The sequence below is a fragment of the Bicyclus anynana genome, chromosome Z, assembly GCF_947172395.1.
Source record: "Bicyclus anynana chromosome Z, ilBicAnyn1.1, whole genome shotgun sequence".
In the NCBI taxonomy this organism is placed as follows: Eukaryota; Metazoa; Arthropoda; class Insecta; order Lepidoptera; family Nymphalidae; genus Bicyclus; species Bicyclus anynana.
The window spans coordinates 4,226,327-4,248,017 of NC_069110.1; the positions used below are offsets into that span (position 1 = coordinate 4,226,327).

Below are 21,691 nucleotides of genomic sequence, written 5' to 3' on the forward strand. Positions count from 1 at the left end.
GTATTGTAGGGAATAATCTCTTGATCTACTGAAGTATGAACCGATTTTAAAAAATTCTATTTGCACTCACTAGAAATCTACGTTAATTGTGAGTATGAGGCTATATTTTATCTATGTATTTTCACGTGAACGGGAAACGGGCGAAACCGCGGGCAGTCTGCTGGTTTCATCATTATCATCCCACATTCGGCTCACTGCTGAGCTCGAGTCTCCTCTCAGAATGAGAGGAATTAGGCTAATAGTCAACCACGTTGGCCCAATGCGGATTGACAGACTTGACACACGCAGATAATTTAGATAATACTCTGGCATGGTACGTTTTTCCTTCACCGTTTGAGACACCTGATATTTAATTTTTTAAAATGTACATAACTGAAAAGTTGGACTTGCATGCTCCGGACCGGATTCGAACCCATGATAGCCTAGTGGATATGACCTCTGTCTCCGATTTCGGAGGGTGTGGGGCTAGTTTAATATAGTAAAATTATTATATATGTTCTAACTGATAGAATAAATTACTCACAGCGTCAAGTGTATTAGTATATCAGCAGCTCGAATTAAGGTCCGTTTATATCTACAGACACAGTGCGTCACAGACAAGTAGCGTGGCAGACACCCACAGACGCCGTCTATTCATACTGCCCAGCAAGTAGCTAGAGATATTTAAATCCTTTTCATGAAAGAAGTCCCCCCAGACGCGGCGATTATGTCTTAAGGGCGCTCATTATCATTTGGTAATGGCGGTCTTATTGTCATTTGTGTAAGGCGCTGTCAATTTCAGGTTTCATGAAAAAGACACGAACCGCATATACAAAATATTCATTCCGCGAATACCTACTGGCCGGCTCGTGTCTGTCAACGTCTGCGCGGCCGCGTTATGATAGACATAAATACGTTAATAAACACTGTATAGAAGAATATTATTTTGTCTGCCACGGCACGTGTCTGGCACGCTCAATGTCTGTAGATATAAACGGACCTTTACTTGTTCTAGAGGCATTCCATAATAAGACTGTTGTTCAATCGATCATTATTCATAGTATTTTCTGAATCAGCATTTGTATTTAAACTTTTATATTATACAACAGCTAATTGATTATAAATATGAGGCAATACGAAATACGGCTTAATAGTTTTACATTCGTAAGCAACGCCTGCGTTAGTTAAAAATAAAATAAATATTTTAATATTCAAATAAAAATGAATTTTCATATGCGAATAATGGTGTTCATATTTATAATACGGGGTAAATATTTTTAATATAATTCATATCCATATTATATTATCCATGTATATTATATTAAGACCAATGATATTTTTTACTGGAGATAGGGCAATAGGGCATCAAAACAGAAGCGGACAAATGTGAATGTCTTAATCTCATTTAACAAATGATACTTAAATAAGTATTGTCTACAATGTCGAGTTGTGTGTTCAGGAAGTGTAAAAACTATATATACATAAATATATAATATAAGTAAACACAAAATTGTGCATGTGTGCGCTCAGTGGAGTCGCTAAATTCGGATCACTTGATGATTTTGTAGGCACGTAACATATCTATAGTATGAAATATCTTTGATTAAGACTTGAACATCTAACAAGTAGTGTAGCTTGTCTTCTTCTGTCTATTGTAACTTGAGCATATCTTTAAAATATTTCTATTAAAAGCCTCGCTAGCTCCATGGTCGGATTCAACACCGAAAGGTTGTGGGTTCGATCCCCGCCCGCGGTTTCATTATCGTACCCTCTAACATTAACACAGTATTTTCCCACTTATTGGAGAGCGGGAAAATTGGTCATAGTTAAAAAATAAGGCTAATACTAATCTTGAAAAAAATTACAGTGTGTCTTATGTCCTGCAGTGGCTGTCCATCGGTTGATATGATGATGATGATGATGATGAAACTTTTTTAGTTACAGATGTATATTCTTGGCAATATTTTACTCGTCTTAGTGATGTTGTTTTATATGGCACTGGAAAGGATCCAGGTATGAATAAATGACTTATTCTCTGAACTTTACTTAGAGGGGGCAATTACTATACTATATGACATACTATATGAGGGATTTTAATATATTGTGTTATTTTTATACGTTTCAAAAATATAATCTCCTTATACAATTACTTGCTGTTTTCTAAATGTTAATAACCTTTAAGTTTTCAATTCTGTTGGGTATATTATTGTAGTTAATAAAGGATTTTTTATAGACATTCCTTTACACATTTTAGAAGTAGTACACAGCGAGTACAGGTATGGGTATTGTAACCCAATAAAGCGTGGTACAGTATTCTATACACACGTCCACTTGGATCATATGGAAGTTCTTGGAAAACTGATAATTAGAGTAAGTTTTATTTTTAGAACAAAGTATTTTTATGCGCTGGAATGAACTGTACCTAAAAATGTACATGAGATTTGAATGAATGTGTGTTTTTGATTTGACTGTGTGTTTGGAAGACGCTCTGAAACGACTTGACCGATTTTAAAAAATATTTCACCAGCTACATTGTCAGCGAGTAAGCCTAAGTAATAACAATTGCCTTTAAAATCTGTACTTTTTTTCCCACCGCTGAAAGCGAAAAAGGTATAAAACCTATCATCTAATCTACCTAATCTAATCGGTCCCTATGACGCTTTAGTAACTGCAAATTTAGCATCCCGGGCTCCTATCCGCATCTGACTTACTATCTTTTCCATTAGGCTATTGATCCACTCCAAGCACAGTTATGGCCAATTATTAAAAAAAAACTAATTTATTAGACTGGTATGGTTTTTTTATGGGTATCCTGTAAACAGTTGTTATATTATACAGGATGTACACCACCGAAATTTTAAAAATTAATATACAGGGTGCTCGGGGGTATTTCCCATAATCTCAAGGTGTTGACGAGTCCACTTATAGAAGCCGAATTGCATAACTAATACTTTTTAACTAAAAATTAAAAACTTTTCAGTTCTCATACAAAGTTTTTCAAATAATTCCGACTATCCATCTAACACACGCCTTTATCTATCTCTGCATTTTAATACACGTAAAACTTGGCTACGTCATAATTATAAAGATGCGTTTAAAAGGGGCACATTTTAGATATATTTACAAAAAAAAATATTATTTACCTACCCCGAAAATATTAATTTGAAAAGACGTGTTCCTTGAACATTTTTAATTAATTTTTGTTTAAGAATATAACCCCAAAGTTATGGGAAATACTTCCGAGTACTCTGTATATTAATTTTTAAAATCTCTGACATACTTTTTAAGGTCATACATATCTACTTACTGACGTCAAATCTTTTAAAAGATATGAATATATTTACGATCGTACATATATAGCGGAAACTAAAGGAATATTTTTTGGGACAGCCTGTGTAGCGTCGCAGTTCACTCACACTATAATTATGATATTTATTTAACTACCCGCTAATGATTGTTCTTTGTTTTTCTTCTCTTTTTGTTTGTTAATTATTTTTTTAATGTAAAAATAACCAGTGCACAGTAAAACCAACTGTGGTTGGTTGGTTAGGCTTAATTTAAATATGTTAATGTAAAATAAGTATCGTATAAGTTAACCCATTCGAAAACACCTTTTCAGGGTTGGTTAAAAATACCTAGAATCCCAACTTGCATCGTGCTAAGAGCAACTTCGTATGAAGTAGACACGTTTCGCAACACAGCGTATGGGTTCCAAATATGCGTGCCTCGGATAACTTATTGTCATTCACAACGGAGATACAAATATTTCTACTACGAGTGGTATATACCAGAGGATATGTTTGGCGGCATGAACTGGGATATTTACTTCTTTGGTCCGAAAAGTGTCGTTTGGGACTAAAGATGACATTGCAAAACAGTGATGTGCTAGTAACTCAGACCAATTATTGTATAGGACCTGCCTCGTTAGACGTTACTTTTCTGTCAAAGTATATGATCAACGATCTAATGAGATTATAAAAACTGTATTTATATAATCGATGTTTCATAGTTGCAATCATGTTCGTTGGTTAAAGAGGTTACTTTTGTGTAATTGAATGGTGTAAAAAACGGGCATAAACTTCTAGTTTAGTATAAGATATATACCAAATTTAAGCTCGTTTTCCTCAGAAAATGACAGACAATTTTTTTCGTGACTATGAGTGCGATACAGGTTCTTCTATAATTGGTCTGAGGCTAGTAACTATATTCCGCGCCATGAAACAAGTCCCGTAGACGCGGCGCTAATGTCTTAAGTCAGCCATAGACCATTAATATGGCCCACAAGCGTGCAGAGCAAACGGCAGCACCCATGCCGCATGGCACTCCTTGTCATTTTTTTTTATTATTTACAAGTTAGCAGCCCTTGACTACAATCTCACCTGATGGTAAGTGATGATGTAGTCTAAGATGGAAGTGGGCTAACTTGTTAGGAGGAGGATGAAAATCTACACCCCTTTTCGGTTTCTACACGATATCGTTTCGGAATGCTAAATCTCTTGGCGGTACGTCTTTGTCGGTAGGGTGGTAACTAGCCACGGCTGAAGCCTCCCACTAGTTAAAACTGGACCAATTAAGAAAATCTCTATCGGCCCAGCCGGGGATCGAAACCAGGACCTCCGTTTTATAAATCCACCGCGCATAACACTGCGCCACGGGGGCCGTCAATATTTGTGTAAGGCGCCTTCAATTTTAGTTCAGGTTTAAGCCGCGGGACTACTTTTATGGTGCAGAGTCTATATAGGGTACATTACAATATATATCTCAAACGATGCTTATTGTACCCGTACTGTGAAAATAGCATTAAAAACCGTTTACAAGTAGATAGACAAAATATGATGTACCTACTGGAGTTATAATTAAAAGAATACTTACATCTTGTAATGATTAATAAAGAATTTATTACTTACTTGAAAATAGTTTCATTAAATAAAATACGTGAATATATTTCTTCAAAAAAAAGTAACTTACCTAACTTTAGTAGCATTCATAATATAATGCATACATAAAAATAAATAAATATACTTAAACAATACACATCACTATCTAGACCCAAAGTAAGCATACAGAGTAGCTTGTGTTATGAGTGCTAAGATAGTTGATATTATAATATTAATATACAATTATATACTACATATAAATACTTATATAATGTATAAATACACACAGACACTGGAAAACACCCATGCTCATCACACAAATATTTTCTAGTTGTGGGAATCGAACCCACGGCCGTGGATGCAGAAAGCAGGGTCACTACCCACTGCGCCATATTATACATACTAGTATTTATTTATTAAAAATAGAAAAATAACAAATTCTTTTTCACAAAGGCGATATTGCGGTCGTCAGTTACGGGAACGGCTGGACCATTTATGGCATATTCCCATCTATTAGTCATGGGGTAGATTTGTCACAGCTCCCTGCTTTATAACCCGTCATAACTCGAGTATCATTAACAATTATTACTTGATTATAATATTAACAAAGCCGGGGAAAAGGGGCGCTTTTGTTTCAATATCCATGTGGCGACTATCGTAAAGAGTTTTGTAATTTTCGGACATGGGAATGTGACATTTAACTCCACAGCCGATTGGCTAATTTAGCTTGCAATGTTTTCATGATTTTTGTAGTGACGCACTTGAGAGTTATTACGATAATTTGCATAGCCACTGTCGATGCCGTGGAATGGGTCTCATGAACAAGTAACAAACTGGAGGGTACGTGTAATTTTATTGTTGAAATACGGCCCTAGAGCTCACTAACTATGTATAAAGAAGTAAAAGTACACTGCCGAGTGTGAAAATCTGTACTTGCCTGTGTTACGAGTAATAACATACTATACTTTCTTACATCTGCCATTTTGTGGTGTGTTTCTCCAAAAGGAATTCTAAGCTTTTGATATCATAAATCATATGAGGTTTTTTTTTCATCATTAATATATTATTTATTTTTCAGAAAGGTTTTACCTTAAAATCGTAAGCTATCTATGTTAGGATAAATCATATCATTATCATCATCATCATATCAGCCGATGGACGTCCATTGCAGGACATATACCTTTTGTAGGGACTTCAAATATCATATATATCATATGGCATTTATATCATATGAGAAGTACAGTTTGTAAGGTTGTAGGGGAATCTTTGGTTGGTTTGTAAGGTTGTAGGGGAATCTAGGTAATCTTTGGATCTACTAAACCAATTATAATTTTTTTTATCAATATAAATATTTACGAGTGTCATAGGTTATATTTTAAATACGCGGGTGAAACCGTCGTCGTCGGCGTCTTTCATAAAGCATATAATAATAATAACACGCTATAACAGCCTAAGCCATCATTCGCACGAGAGTTTTTTAACGGACGTTCAAATACAGCTAATGCATTCCCAAGTTTATATTCATACGACAGCGTTTTTAAAACACTACGCTTTTTATCGAGCATAGTTGCATTTTCAATTTTAGGCGTTTCAGATAGACCTTTATTCAACTTCATGATAACACTGGGTTTTAACGTATCGCTTTTTTAACTCTCGTGCCTTATGTGGCGGATCACGACGTTCTGTGAGAGTTCTTTTGAGCTACTATTCTAATAAATATATTTATCCAAAACTGTATGACTAATATTTTGTAATTTCCAAATTCATAGATTTTTTTGACGTGACAACGTCTTATAAATTGGTTTGCCGGGTGACACTTCAAGAAACTGCGTTACGCTCCGCCACCTTATGCGCTCACAATGAGAGCGAGTGAATAAAATTTTGTTAATATGAAATTCAGTGCGAGATTTGTATAAATTAATGTTTTAAATATAATTCTTTGTATAAATAAATGTTTTAAATTGTTACTATTATTTCATCCTTCTTCCTACTATACGAATGAATATTCACATTAAAATTATTTTACCACTCAAAGTCGTTGTCACGTAAAACTTTCGCCCGTATACCGACTTTACAGGCAACCAATTTTTTTTTTTTAAGAATATTTGCCATATTTTTTATTATTTTATATATTTTATTTATTGGGAAAGACTGTGTTAGGAGTGGGTACGACAGTAGACCAATGGGGCGCGGATCGAACCACCACCCCTCGGTGATGAGTCCGACCGCTCTTACCGTTAAGCTATTGATGCTCAGACCAATTATTGTATAGGACCTGCCTCGCTAGACGTTAATTTTCTGTCAAAGTATATGATCAACGATCTAATGAGATTATAAAAACTGCCTCTATAGAATCGATGTTCAATAGTTGTAATCGTGTTCGTCGGTTAAAGAGCTCCGTAAAAATACCTTTTTGTGTAAAAAACGGGCAAAAACTTCTAGTTTATTTGGTATAAGATATATACCAAATCTAAGCTCGTTTTCCTCAGAAAATGACAGACATTTTTGTTCGTGACTATGAGTGCGATACAGGTCCTTCTATAATTGGTCTGAGTATTGATGCTATAAAAGATTACGCATTTAGTCAAAAAATAAATGATTCCAATTTTGAGCAACAAGGTGAAAGCGCTCTAGTGTGGACACAGCTTTAGGCGCTCACGGTCATCGGCAAACTAGTAAGGGTAGCCAGTTATCTATCTATGCTAATTCAGAAAGGTGCACGTCGGCCTCATTACGGCTGCTTTAAATGCAATCTATGCACTGGATCAGATTTTTTCGGTATTGTTGTTGACCTGTCGTCATGGATACAACTATCTTTACAGTCTAGGCGTGCCTTTAATACAATATACACACTATATACATATTATGTATACAAGGTATAGTTGTTCTACTTTTGGAAAACTGCTTGGCTTTCGATGTACTAGTTAGATGGCACAAACACCTTTGTGTGTATACAGAAGGAATGTCAGCTATCCGTAGAAACTACGGAATAGAAAACGCTAAAGCTAACGCTTGTAGAAACGCCTGTTTAGTGGTACGGAACAAGGCGTTTGACATCGAAAACTGCTTGGCTTTCGATGTACTAGATAGATAGCAGCACAAACACCTTTGTGTGTATACAGAATGAATGTCAGCTATCCGTAGAAACTACGGAACAGAAAACGCTAAAGCTAACGCTTGTAGAAACGCCTGTTTAGTGGTACAGAACAAGGCGTTTGACATCGAAAACTGCTTTGCTTTCGATGTACTAGTAAGATGGCACAAACGCCTTTGTGTGTATACAGAAGGCGTTTTTCATTCAGTCCGTAGACACCATAGAACAGAAAACGCTAAAGCTAACGCTTGTAGAAACGCCTGTTTAGTGGAACAGAAGAAGACGTGTGACATCGAAACCAGTTTACCAAATAAAACTTGCTTAATAACCAAACCGTCTTGCATAATCATATATCGCAGGAGTGACGAGTCCTATAGTATTCTATAATCTATAATGGTCATCATCATTATCAGCCGATGGACGCCCACTGCTGAACATAGGCCTATTGCATGTTCTCACGTCAGTATCAGCGGTTCCATGCAACCCTCTTGATATCTTTAGTCCATCTAGTGGGGGGTCGACCAACACTGCGCTTTCCAGTTTCACCATTCCAGCACCTTGGGACCCTGACATCCATCGGTGACTGTGTGCTATTCAGCTTTCCTGACTTGCTGCTCCTATATGTGACCTCAGAGGAGGAGTCACTCTTTAAGGGCGCCTCCGCTGAGATTCGAACCTCGGATTAGAGGGCCGTCCTGGTGAATTGCCCTGAGTGTCTAAGTGTCCAGGCGTCCCCGAGGTTATGAGTTGAAAAGCCCACGTCCAGGTAACGTCAAATATCGGGGACCTTGCCAAGACCTCATGATCTAAAGCCACCATAGTCTATTTAACTTTATGGATCTATTTGAAAAAATCTCTAAAAGGGCTGAACCGATTTAAATAGATAGATTTATATTTTCCTCAAAAGAATTGGGTTATTCCAATGAAACAAATGTAACTTTGAATGGGAATGGAAGCTGGCACATAGCCTTATCAGATATTACTACTAATTTAATATATTTATAAATAATATAAGCCGTGATAGCCCAGTTGATAAGATCTTAGCCTTCGATTCGGATTTTAAGAAATTAAATATAAGTTGTCTCAAACGGTGAAGGAAAAACACCGTGAGGAAACCTGAGAATTTTATAAATTCTCATCTGCGAAGTCTGCCAATCCGCATCGGGCTAGTATGGTGGGTGGGTTTTAGCCTAAAACCTCTAATTGTAACAGGAGACTCGTGCTCCACAGTGAGCCGAATATGGGTTGTCAATGATGATGATGATATACGTTGTATTTTTTAATTTTTAATATATACTTTATATGTTAACGATGTTTTGTATTATTTCAGATCCATATCAGATGTTTGGACCGACAAGCAGTCGTCTTGCTAACTCAGGTATTGCAATATCCTATAAAATTTAGATTTTTTCACTAAATGGCAAATTAACATACGGAAAAACCGAGGTACACATTTAGTTTAGCTTTGTAATTAAATTAAATAAATAGTATTTTACACTTTAATAATATTTTTGACATAAAAATGGAACCGACTTTATTTATTTGATTTTAACACAAAATTACCAAATTGATTTTCATGAAAATTAAATGGAACAAATCTGGAAGTATACTCTTTCAGACAAAAAAAAGAATTTTCAAAATTGGTTTATAAAAGACGAAGCAAGGTAACAAACATTAAAAAAAAAACGTATCGAATTGAGAACCCCCTCCTTTTTTTAGGTCGGTTAAAAATAGAAATCTTGGCTATCTCTAGCACCAGATGACAGGGCTCCAGAGCAAAGAACCTCCTCACAATTCGAAACGTCTTAATCATCACTGCCGTTTGCAACAACTAAACGAAAGCTTCTTACGGTGTACGTCGAAGCTGTGGGAAACATAGATTTTTTCGAAGTAGTAGTATAACATTAAAATCGGTTCAGCCATTCATATCATATCACCCCGGACAAACTAATAGGCAATAATATTAAAAAAAATTGCTTGTGTTTTTGTATCGTCTAGATAACACAAAAACACAGATATTTTGAAATCATAGACAGTCAAATTTTTTTTTTAAATTTTTATTGGGTTCCGTTTCTTCAACGGCAAAATTATTTAGTCATATCACAAAAATAATTATACTCAGCATGATAAATACCTGCTGCGTACTAGATATATGGCGTTGATAAAACACTTCATGTTATCGTGGGAAAGATTGAGCTCATGGGGTTGGGTGTATTACGTGTAGCTATTATCTGTCTGATCAACCCCTCGGTGGGTAAGTCAAAAAGTTAATGTTCTAACAACGCTAGGTCGTATGGGGTCATGCCACTCACTTATCACGGCACCTGAGGGTTGCGTTTGTAAAATTGATCTTTTCACTTATTTGTAAATCTTTTGAAACCAGAATTTTCAAATCAAAATCAAAAATCATTTATTTCAAGTAGGCTCAGTTTTAACACGTCAGTTGACTATTTGTAAAGATTCTACCACCGGTTCGGAAGGCAGGTTCTGCTGAGAACATACTGGCAAGAAAATCAACAGTTGCTCTTTTGAAAAAGTCATACAGTATTATAATTTACAATTGATAACAATTACAATTTCTTATAGTTTCATTTCCTTTGTGAAGGTGGAAGCTGATCCAATGGTCTCCAAGCGCTTTTATCTTTAAGGAACTCATCAATGTTGTAGTAACCTCGACTAAGTAAATGTTCGTTGAATTTCCTAAGTTACAAGATCCTGAGAAACCCCGATCCGGTGCTGAAGCAATAAATTATAAACCATACTGCACTTTCTGGAATATTCTCAGTTACTAAAATTAACTGTTTAATTATGAACGTACATAAGCGGAAATTAAAGGAATACTTTTTGGGACAGCCTGTGTAGCGACGCAGCAGCAGTACACTCACACTATAGTTATGATATTTATTTAACTACCCGCTAATGATTGTTCTTTGTTTTTCTTCTCTTTTTGTTTCTTAATTATTTTTTTTCTTAAATATTGTATAATGTAATAATAACCAGTGCACAGTAAAACCAACTGTGTTTTGTGTTTCACTATGGTTAGGCTTAATTTAAATATATTTTTTGTATAATAATAAATAAATTAAAGCCAAAGATAGAGAAATCCAAAAGGTAGCATGAATCCATTTTATTCTATCACCAGCTTTCGAATTGCTAAACTAATCGTAAATCTCCAAACCAGATTATGTTCGTAGCTGTTGAATTCTTATGACCACCTTTCGAGGCTGTTAGACAAGAGTCGGAACACTTTACCTTGAAGGCTTAATAGCATATACCGATAACTAGATGACGCCGTGGTTCCCGTTCCCGTAGGAATACGGGGATAATAAATAGCCTTCCTCGATAAATGGGTTATATAACACTGCCTGAAGACAAAAGTCTTCGAACAGTGCGTGTTGCCAGTGATGACCTATGGTTCCGAGATTTGGTCGCTAACTATGGGCCTCATAAGAAGGCTCAGAGTCACACAGCGGGCGATGGAACGAGCTATGTTAGGAGTATCTTTGCGTGATCGAATTAGAAATGAGGAGATCCGCAGAAGAACCAAAGTCACCGACATAGCTCAACGAGTTGCGAAGCTGAAGTGGCAATGGGCGGGGCACATAGTTCGAAGAGCCGATGGACGTTGGGGTCCTAAAGTGCTGGAATGGCGACCCCGCACTAGTAAGCGCAGTGTTGGCCGACCCCCCACCAGGTGAACTGACAACATCAAGCGAGTCGAAGGCAGCTTTAAAAAAGCCTTCATTAAATAAGTGTATGTCTGGCTATCGCAAACTACTCGTTCTATAAATAAGGTGATTGGTTTCATGTGTTTGTTTATTATGAAAACGTATACAATAACTAGGTAATCTGACTGCCAACCTTCAATTATCAAATAGACGCTCAAAGAAGAAAAAGATCTTGGCTTGTTGGGTGTTTAAACACGGGGAAATCGAGGCATGAACTTGAAACTTAAAATACTCTCTTCTGAAATCCAGCATTACTAACAATAATAGGTCAACAAGACCATATAAACATTACAAACGACACTATAAATAGAAAACCAAACAAACTGCAGGCCAAACAAACGTTTATTATGTATATTATAAATTCCAAACGGGGTTACACAAATTAAAATAAATCACCTTGCCCAATGTTACACCTTTAAATCAAAGCATATAATTACGTAACATTACGGCACGGCGCGTGCCCGCGTGCCGTTCGTGGGACAGTCATGGCACGTGGCACGGCACTGAACGTACGTAATTACGCGTATACCTAGTTCAGTTCACACACCCAACTTATTTTTATGATTACTGTATTCACCCACTGATCGAAATACGACTTTAATGATTATTCAGAATTTGAGACAAAATATCTTCTTTATTATTCTATACAAGTAGCCCTTGATTACAATCTCACCTGATATCTGCATACTTTAGATTTTTTTTAACCATTCGCTGCTCGCGAGTATTTTATCGAAAAGCCCGTCTGCGTTGAAGAAGCCGACAGTCAGGGAACGCGGTTTTAATCTACCGTTGTGATCCATTTAAAAAATCTTTATATTCCTCTATCGCGCGGAGCATGATACTGTGCTCGCCTATTGCCGTTAGTTTACTTTATATTTCTTTACATGTCACGTAACGGATACGATGGGCGACCGGTCGTCCATTTAGGAGTCAAATGACGTGTGTAACAGACTACAAGCCCTTGAACAAAAATTACATGTTAAATAAACCAACATGAATAACGCTTAGAAGGCTGTTACTATATCGGAAAATAACTCTGAGCACTATGCCGTCATTTCTGAGCGGTACAGGTGAGTACGTGAATGAAGAGTAAGGCTTGCGACCTATATCGTCTAGGTACTAATCCGCATTCGACCAGCGTGGTGAATTATTCGCCTAGCGCCTCTCAATCTAAGAGGAGACTTGTACTCAATAGTGAGGCGAATATGGGATGTTAATGATAAATATAGATGCAAACAACCATTGCTTATAAATCGATAATAATAGTTAAGACTTATTTTTTTTGGTAATGTTTATTATAGCTGTTTCACACTTCTGGGTTCTGATAGGTGCATTGATGGGTGACTTATCCAAAAGTCGTAAACCCGATGAGGCATACCAGACAATGCCTTGCGTCCCAACAGGGTAAAGCAGGCGCAACTCAGCATAATCGATTGCGGATAAATCACGGGATGCCACGCTCGTGTGCGCAGACCTTACGCTAGTAGGGTCAGCAAAATAATATGAGAGGCATTGCATTTACAATAGACGGGACGACAATCTTTAAAATTAGTCTGAGGGTAGCTTGAAGGCTCGTAGAAGGCTTTGGCTAATTACCACCCTACCGGCTAAGACGTACCGCCAAGCGATATAGCGTTCCGATACGATGTCGTGTAGAAACCGAAAGAAGTGTGAATTTTCCTCCTCCTAACAAGTTAGCCATATTCCATCTTTATTGCATCATCACTTACCATCAGGTGAGATTTGTACTAGTAGTCGAGGGATAACTTGTAATGAATATTTTAAAAAAGCCTTCTTGAATGAGTGTATATTTGGCTATCACAAACTCTCGTTCTAAAAATGAGGTCTGATAATCTGTAACGATTTTACTGTACATATATTTTTGTGAACTAAAAAATGAAAATTAAAATCAAAAATCATTTATTTCAAGTAGGCTCAGTTTACAAGCACTTTTGACACGTCAGTTGACTATTTGTAAAGATTCTACCACCGGTTTGGAAGGCTGGTTCTGCTGAGAAGAAACCGGCAAGAAACTCAACAGTTTTTTTGACGGCCTCCGTGGTGCAGTGGTATGCGCGGTGGATTTACAAGACGGAGGTCCTGGGCTCGATCCCCGGCTGGGTCGATTAAGGTTTTCCTAATTGGTCCAGGTCTTGGAGGCTTCCACCACCCTACCGAGAAAGACGTACCGCCAAGCGATTTAGCGTTCCGGTACGATGTCGTATTGAAACCTATAGGGGTGTGGATTTTCATCCTCCTCCTAACAAGTTAGCCCGCTTCCATCTTAGATTGCATCATCACGTTCGCGAATCAAGGACTAACTTGTATAGAATTAAAAAAAAAGTTGCTCTTTTTTAAAAATATAATACAGTATAAATTTGGTAGTTGTGTTGCTGACCGTACTTCGGTACAGACGTGCGCATTCGGCTCAAGTCGTGCGTGTTCGTAACACAGCCGCCCAATATCACAACATGCGGGAACGACCCTGCCTATTATTCCTTGCGTAACACCCCTCACATAGGCTAGGCGTTGAATTATTTCTGCTTCTTTGGCTCAGCTAAGTACCTACAGACAATACATATACTTGCTTGACGACTTTCTTCGACGTTTGCATACATGTATACCTGCAGGAAGAAGGTTCTTGGAGTGCACAAATTTTTATATTTGAAACATAATTTTTTTGAACACGTGTTTTTTTTCTTTTTTATTAATTAAAAACACTAAAGCTATTGATATGAGCGAAGATATTTAATTTGAAATGGATTTTTAAGGGTCACAATACGATCAGCTGTAAGGTCAACGGCCGCGGAACGCGCTATGGCCCTGTGGCGGTTGCGTTTGAATATGTCCATTACTTTGTTATTTTGGACTAAGAAAGAAATTGGTACTCCTAAGTATGGTATGAGAATTATTATCTACAAAACTAACGAAAAGTGCTCATAACAATGAGAAAAAAAACAAACGGACGTTGGGACAAATTTGCAGAATATATCATAAAAAAAATCTCCTAAACTAATCAAAATCGTAGAATATACATGGGAGTGATTCGGATACTCCTCACAGGCATCCAAATTTTAGCTTTGAACGTCAACTTCCCGGCCACCCTGTATATTCGTTGAAACAGAAAAAAATTATAAGTTTAGTTAGCATCAACCAAGCGGCACAAATAAACTGCAAGATCAGCCCTTAAATTTGTTGTAGGTCTAAGTCGCAAATTCATTTTCTTGTAAAAAGTCAATTATTTATATCGGCGTACGATTCAGACATGAGCCACTACATTGTTTTTTTTATCTTATTTTCGTTTTTACATGGTTATTTCAACGAAATGGCCTTGTTAACGTCATTTTACATAAAGTGGCAGTGATTTTTGATTTTATTATTTAAAAAATTACGTTATTTACGGTTTTTCGTTAAAATATTATTACTACTTGCTACATTTTATCTTTTTTCTTAGTTCTCTCTTTTCACTCTTTTCCTCATTAATTAAAATTATTTTTTTTGATCGATGGGGCAAGTATCCGTCATATTTATTAAAAAAAATAAGAAAAAATGTTTCGTTAAAAAAGTTGTCGTATGCTAAGTAAACTTCCTTGTTACAAGCGATTTGTCACTTTATAGTTTGTTTTCATTCAGCCGAACCTTCACCATTTAGTTATAATAACCGATCCGTACGTTTTAGACGATGTCGTTATATGCGCTCTTGACTCTACATGTGCTTAAATATCTAATGGTTATCGGGTAAAAAGAGCTAAATATGTTTCTCTTCCAGGTTCAGGACAAATACAACTGTGGCAGTTTCTTCTGGAGTTACTGAGTGACTCTAGCAACGCTGGCTGCATCACTTGGGAGGGAACAAACGGAGAGTTCAAGCTCACTGACCCCGACGAAGTGGCGAGGCGTTGGGGCGAAAGGAAGTCCAAACCCAACATGAATTATGACAAACTCAGCAGAGCTTTGAGGTAACCTTGGTCAAACTATCAAGCTGACCTTCACTGCGTTGCGACTAACGGGTACCCTATTAGCTTTGCGTAGCCTTTGCGACCAACTTGATACTATGTTACTTACTTTAAGTGTTCTAATAATTCTATAATGCAAGGGAAAAATATTAAAACTAAGACTCAGTTTTAATATTTTTTTTAAATAGTGTTTTTTTTTCAATAATTATGAGATAGATTAAAGTTTTGACTCCTTGCATATTTTGTTTTAATAAATGACTATTGAAACTGTAATTTGTAAAGTTAGTAGCGATCAAGGAGGATGGATATTTCTTTTAATTGTTTTTTTAACTTATATTTGTTGACGCAGATATTACTACGACAAAAATATAATGACGAAGGTGCACGGGAAAAGGTACGCCTACAAATTCGACTTTCAAGGGCTGGCTGCGGCTACGCAACCGGCGGCCAGCGACCCCGCTTATAAATACCAGAGTGACCTCTTCATGAGTTCATATCACCATTCGGCCAAACTCTCGTCTTTCATGGCTCCACACGCAGCAATGCCGACGTCAACAGGTATATATTTTTTTTAATTACTTATTTACTTTTAATGTTTTGGCTTTGCGATAATTTTAACATGTAATTTAAACTGGATGTAAAGTAAAAGTCAGATCTTAAATGTTTTCAAAAATGTTATAGGAATTTATTTAATTAACACTTTACTTTCGAACATCTACACGTGTGAAGAGTAGCACACTTTACTTGGTAATTAAATATGTACATTTAAAACTAAATAATAACCTACAAGGTAACTTAACAGACGTTGTCCTTTTCATATAAGAAAAATTATATGAAAAAGACGACGTCTGACAAATAATTCCCGCTAGTTTGAATGAAAAGGCATTCGAAATATCGCTTATAGCGAAGTTGAGCTCTATTAGCTAAAACCTTCAAAAAAAAATTATCTTAAAATTTATTTTCGAGATTTATCTAACTCAGACGGTCCGAATTTGGTCCAATCCTATAGGACAATTAAGTATGTCCTAATTTTGTACTTGGGTTAAAAATATTTAACTTTAATTAAAATTTGATATCTCTAGAGAAAATCAACCAATTTTAACGTTCTTCCAGCGATCGACGCGTCTTTTTAAGGTCTACATACAGCCGTTTAAAAGTTACGAAAACGAAAAACTAATTTTTGAAATCTTCTATATTTTCTCAAATCCGAAAAAAAGTTCAAAAGTTATGTGAGGGTTAAATATATACAGACACACACATACACGAACACACACAAATACCTATACACAGACACTTTCGTAAAAATAGTCAGGGCAGCTTCCTAGAGACTCAAAACTTTGAGTTCCGAAAAAGGGGTGAAATCAATATTGTATACGTATAATTAAAGAAAAATTTTTCACAGAAGATGTATTTCTGTTGCCGCTAAAAACATAATAAAATAAATATTTGAGGACCTCCCATATACAAACGTTATTTTAGCCGTTTTTACAGATAATGCGTGAGCGTCCGACTCGCACTTGACTAGGTTTATTTGGAGTTTACTCTTTACGAATCGATTTTTCATATTTAAAAATATTTTCATAGAAAAAAATATGGGCAGTAAAATTCGATGAACGAATGACAGCGTTACGTTTTTTGTGCGCAACCTATTCTGCGCACATTTCACCGCGGTTTGCTGCACCTCGGTTGCGCACCTTTCACTTTTCAGGTGTTAATATTGAGACGTACATAGTGTATGCTGCAGGGCAACATACACCTATTTAGACAGTCGATCTGAAAGAATAAACTCCATTCGTGCGACGGAGCTGACACGAACTTTTTTTCTTAAGTTTACGAAAACGTTTTTTTTTTACGCGACTTAACCCGCCTAAGCAGCCAATACGAGGTCAGCCTCAACGTGTAGTATTAGCTAATATCATGCACCCTTCACTCGCAGGACGGAGTGTAATCTGCATCCACTTTCTGTTCAAACATTGACTTAGTACTCGGAGCGGGATGTCACCGGCAAAGCTTGTTCACTCTCTTGACTTAATGGAATAAACATTCATTTTCGCAAAATGCCTCGGATAATGCCTGCAAATCGCGGTTTATACTGAAACTAGCGGACGCCCGCGACTTCGTCTGCGTGGCATTAAGTTTTTCGCAAATACCGCGGGAGCCATGGATTTTTCCGGGATGAAAAGCCTGTGTGTTAATCCAGAGTATAATATATTTCCATTCAAAATTTCAGCCAAATCGCTTCAATAGCCGCAGCGTAAAGGAGGAACATACGTACACACACACACAAACACACACACACAAAGTTTCGTCTTTATAAGCTACCTATATCTATTTCATTATATTATAAACAAAAACAAATACTATGAAATTAGAAATAAATACATAGTATTCCTAGAATATAAAACGGGATCAGATAGTGTTAGTTTCTAAAAAAAAAACAAGAATGAGAAAATATCTTTTTATTAATACAACTGAAAAAATCACTATGAGAAATTTTGCCTCGCCTACATAAACCTTCGCCGCCATCTTCACATAATATCAATTGGTATTAACTTAACAACCTTATAAATTAGACCACTATACGCGCTATATCGTAACAGTTAACCGTGGGGGCGGATAACCGCGCGGCACACCGCTTTTGCAGTTTAATATGCTTCTGACCGTTAAGTTAAGTTAAGTAAGGTTACGTACAATCACAAGCGGTTTCATAATAAATTGGAAAAGCGGCTAGCCGCACGTTTAGCCGCCCGCGGTTGACCAATAGTGTGTTATATCACTACAGACAACGTATAAATAAATAATTTTATGACTGGCTGTGGAACGCATTTGCGAATTTAATAATTATTTTATTGAGAAATACTTTTACGAGTAGATATTATAAGTAAAAATTTACTTTTATTATAAACAAGTAAATTATTACACAAAAAGTCATGCCATTTTACCAGGCCAAGGTAAAAGTACTATAAAAACTATCTATTTAACTTTGAATGAGTTGTCACGTTTTATTGATTTTTTGTAAAACTTATACGAGTATTCTACAAAAAAAAAATTAAATAATCGTTAATTAAATTTATACATAGTACAAAATTAAAACTTTAGAAAAATATTATAGACATATCGTTTCCTATAAATGTTTTTATTATTTCTAACATACGTGGTCTGATATAATGGCTTTACTTTTCCTTTGATAATAGCCTTCTATCTCACTAAGACATTTATCATTATTATAGGTTAAAATGTTTATTAATTACCAAAATAATAACTAATAAATATATCTATTAAATTCACTGCACTACCAATAAAAGTGCTCTAAGTTCTGTGATTATTACATTGAAAACAAAATGATCTTAGTGAGATGAGACATTGCGCTGGTGCTAGCATATCTTGTAAAGAATATCTATTGCGTTATTTCATATTATTAACTCAGGTTAGCAAACCACTTTGTTACAGCATCAATATTCCCGTCGCCGTCATGGAGTAATTGGGGTGGGGGTGGAGGTAACCTCTATTCCCCCCACTCTATGGCTCCTCCCCACGTGACATCACATTTGGGCTCCTATCCACACTACGCATGACCGACCTACTGATCGTCGGAGTATCCACAATAATGGAAAACTCGAACCCGGCTATGTGACTCGTCATACAAAAACTGTCATAACTCGCAAATTGCAATAAATTAATTACTTTACTCGGCGCAAGATGTTTAGTTTATTTTGTCAGTTACATACTTAAAAACTTTGCTAGTAAGAATCAGAAAAGAAAATTAGCAAAAAAAAATAAAAATATGTAGGTAATATACGTTATAAAACCCCTGGAAATTGTCAACAAAAAGAAACTAAATTTTTATGATAAGAGTGTTTGAAATTGCAAGTAATACTTTTTATCATCAAAAATAGTATTTAGCCTGAACTAAAAATCTCGTTTTAATAGCCCATTCCGTTTCAGATACCTACTATCAAAATTAGTATTGCAGTTGCAATTTGGAACAATTTTTGTATGGGGAGGTAAATTTTTTGATAATTTTGACTTTGTGTCTACCTGTAAAAGTCAATATCTATCATTGTCAGAATATTATTTATAAAGAGACCTTTAAAGTTTTAGTGCCAGTAGAAAATAACATCTTTGTTTGATTTTTAATTTATGCCATTATAATTTAAAATATTATTTATTATTTAATTGAAAAATAGTTTTATGTAACACTGTGATTGTTTTATTAGATTTATTTATTTATTTATTTATAACTTAATAAGCAGTCGATTCCATGTGTATTTAAAAATAATAATTTCGTTATTTTTATAGTTCCGTAGTCAAATGAAAACCCCTTCTAGTTTTGTCGTATTTCTCTTGCTTCCGTCCATTTTTGTCTCTCTCTCAGTCACAGTTATTCATAATACGCACAAAATATTCAAGCTAAGTGATTTTAGGAATTTGTCAGAACTAGGGTACAATATTCTGTTTACTATCAAAAATTCAAACGGTATACACTTACATATTACTACCACCTATGTATATTTTTTGAAAATAACTCATTTTATATTATTAAGTCAGCGTTATCAGTTTGAATTTCTAAATTACCTACTTAGGTAGTTTCGAAAAATAAAATCACGTGTGTTTTTAGTTTTTTACCTCACTTTCAAGATGAATGTTTACTTTCAATTTGGTGCGTGTATTATATTTATTATTGTAATGACTACGGAACCCTTCCTTACACAGATCTAAACTTAAGTTAAGAATAATTACAACAAAATATACTTATTCTAATTTTCGTTACATATACTTATTTATTTTCAGTGTTGTACCAAAACTGTTGGTATAAGTAAGGTTTAACGCAAACATTGTAACAGCCACAATAAAAGACGCTGTCGCAATCTTCTGTGGCTACCATTAACACTCCACATAATTCCATAACATACATATAACCATAACAATTCCTTTTTTTGGCCACAAGTGACTCCGCAGAGATTTTACGACTAACCATACATTGTGACCACCAGCCATGATCGGTCGTATGCTTTGACTATTTAGACTACGGACCTGTTTCGCACCCAAATTCACCAACACACAACTATAAATTTGACTATAGCGAGTCAAATTTTTACACAGCCTAACAAACAAATCGCTTAGACTATCCACAGAATATATACATAGAACATTCGATTACTTGATCGATTTTTTGCTGTTGCTTGATTCTTTTTAGTAATTGTTTTTATTACTTTGGGAAAGTTAAGGTAAAAATACTTAAAATTTAAACGTTACTCCATCTTTTACTAAACTACAAGTATTTGGCATTTTTAGGGAGTTCTTTACACGAAGAAAACGATTACACCAATGAAACATCGAATCTATAGCAACAGTTTTTATAAACGCGTTAGATCATTGATTTTTGATCTTTGCCAGAGGGGTAACGGTTAGCGAGGCAGGTCCTGTTATTAATGGTCGAAGGTCGTATGCTACCTACCACAGAAACTCGCGACGGCGTCTGTAGCTATTTGTTTGTGGCCCATGGGCGGTATATTTTATGACCCCAACTAATTTAAACTTTAAACCATATATCACAAGGACTGTTGTTTCTTTTAATAGTTTCGTTTAATTCTATCGACGTTGTATAGAAGGAAGAAAAGAAATAGACCGCATTTTTATAAAAAAGTTAGAAATGAAGCGAAAGAACCAACGTGTAAATGTATAGCATTTAGTGTGTTCCACTTACGTATGACTGTATTGTTCAATGTTCAGTCAGTTTCTTTTGTGTGAATCGAGGACGATCATTTCCCGGACGTGTTCCAGCTTTTGACAGTTTTCAACTGCAACTGTTTTCATCTACCTTTTTTGTTTAGTCTGTGGTAAAGATAAAAGTCATAAATGGGCATGTAATATAGTATGAAACGATATAAAATCGTCATTTAGAAGTTTTCTGGCTTGGTATATAAACGCCTTTGTATTAGCAAGTTGTAAGACTGGCTATCCCTTCATCCTCCATCCATACTGTTTTTGCGACGCGTAGCCGTCTACGTCAGTAAACGCTAGAATGAATGATTTCGCAGTCTTACAATATGAATT

The 21,691-nt window shown here is 35.8% G+C and overlaps 1 protein-coding gene across 2 annotated transcripts in view; it reads left to right on the top strand.

Moving 5' to 3' along the window:
• Nucleotides 1-19,400, top strand: part of LOC112042889 (DNA-binding protein D-ETS-3) — a 93,263-nt gene extending 73,863 nt beyond the window's left edge. For both annotated transcript variants that reach the window (XM_024078075.2, XM_024078076.2), the window contains exons 6-9: nt 9,281-9,328; nt 15,448-15,637; nt 15,984-16,192; nt 19,085-19,400. In XM_024078075.2, coding sequence (XP_023933843.1) covers nt 9,281-9,328; nt 15,448-15,637; nt 15,984-16,192; nt 19,085-19,209 — 572 coding nt within the window. In that variant the 3' untranslated portion in view covers nt 19,210-19,400. The remainder of the gene's footprint in view (nt 1-9,280; nt 9,329-15,447; nt 15,638-15,983; nt 16,193-19,084) is intronic.
• The last annotated feature ends 2,291 nt before the right edge of the window (nt 19,401-21,691 follow it).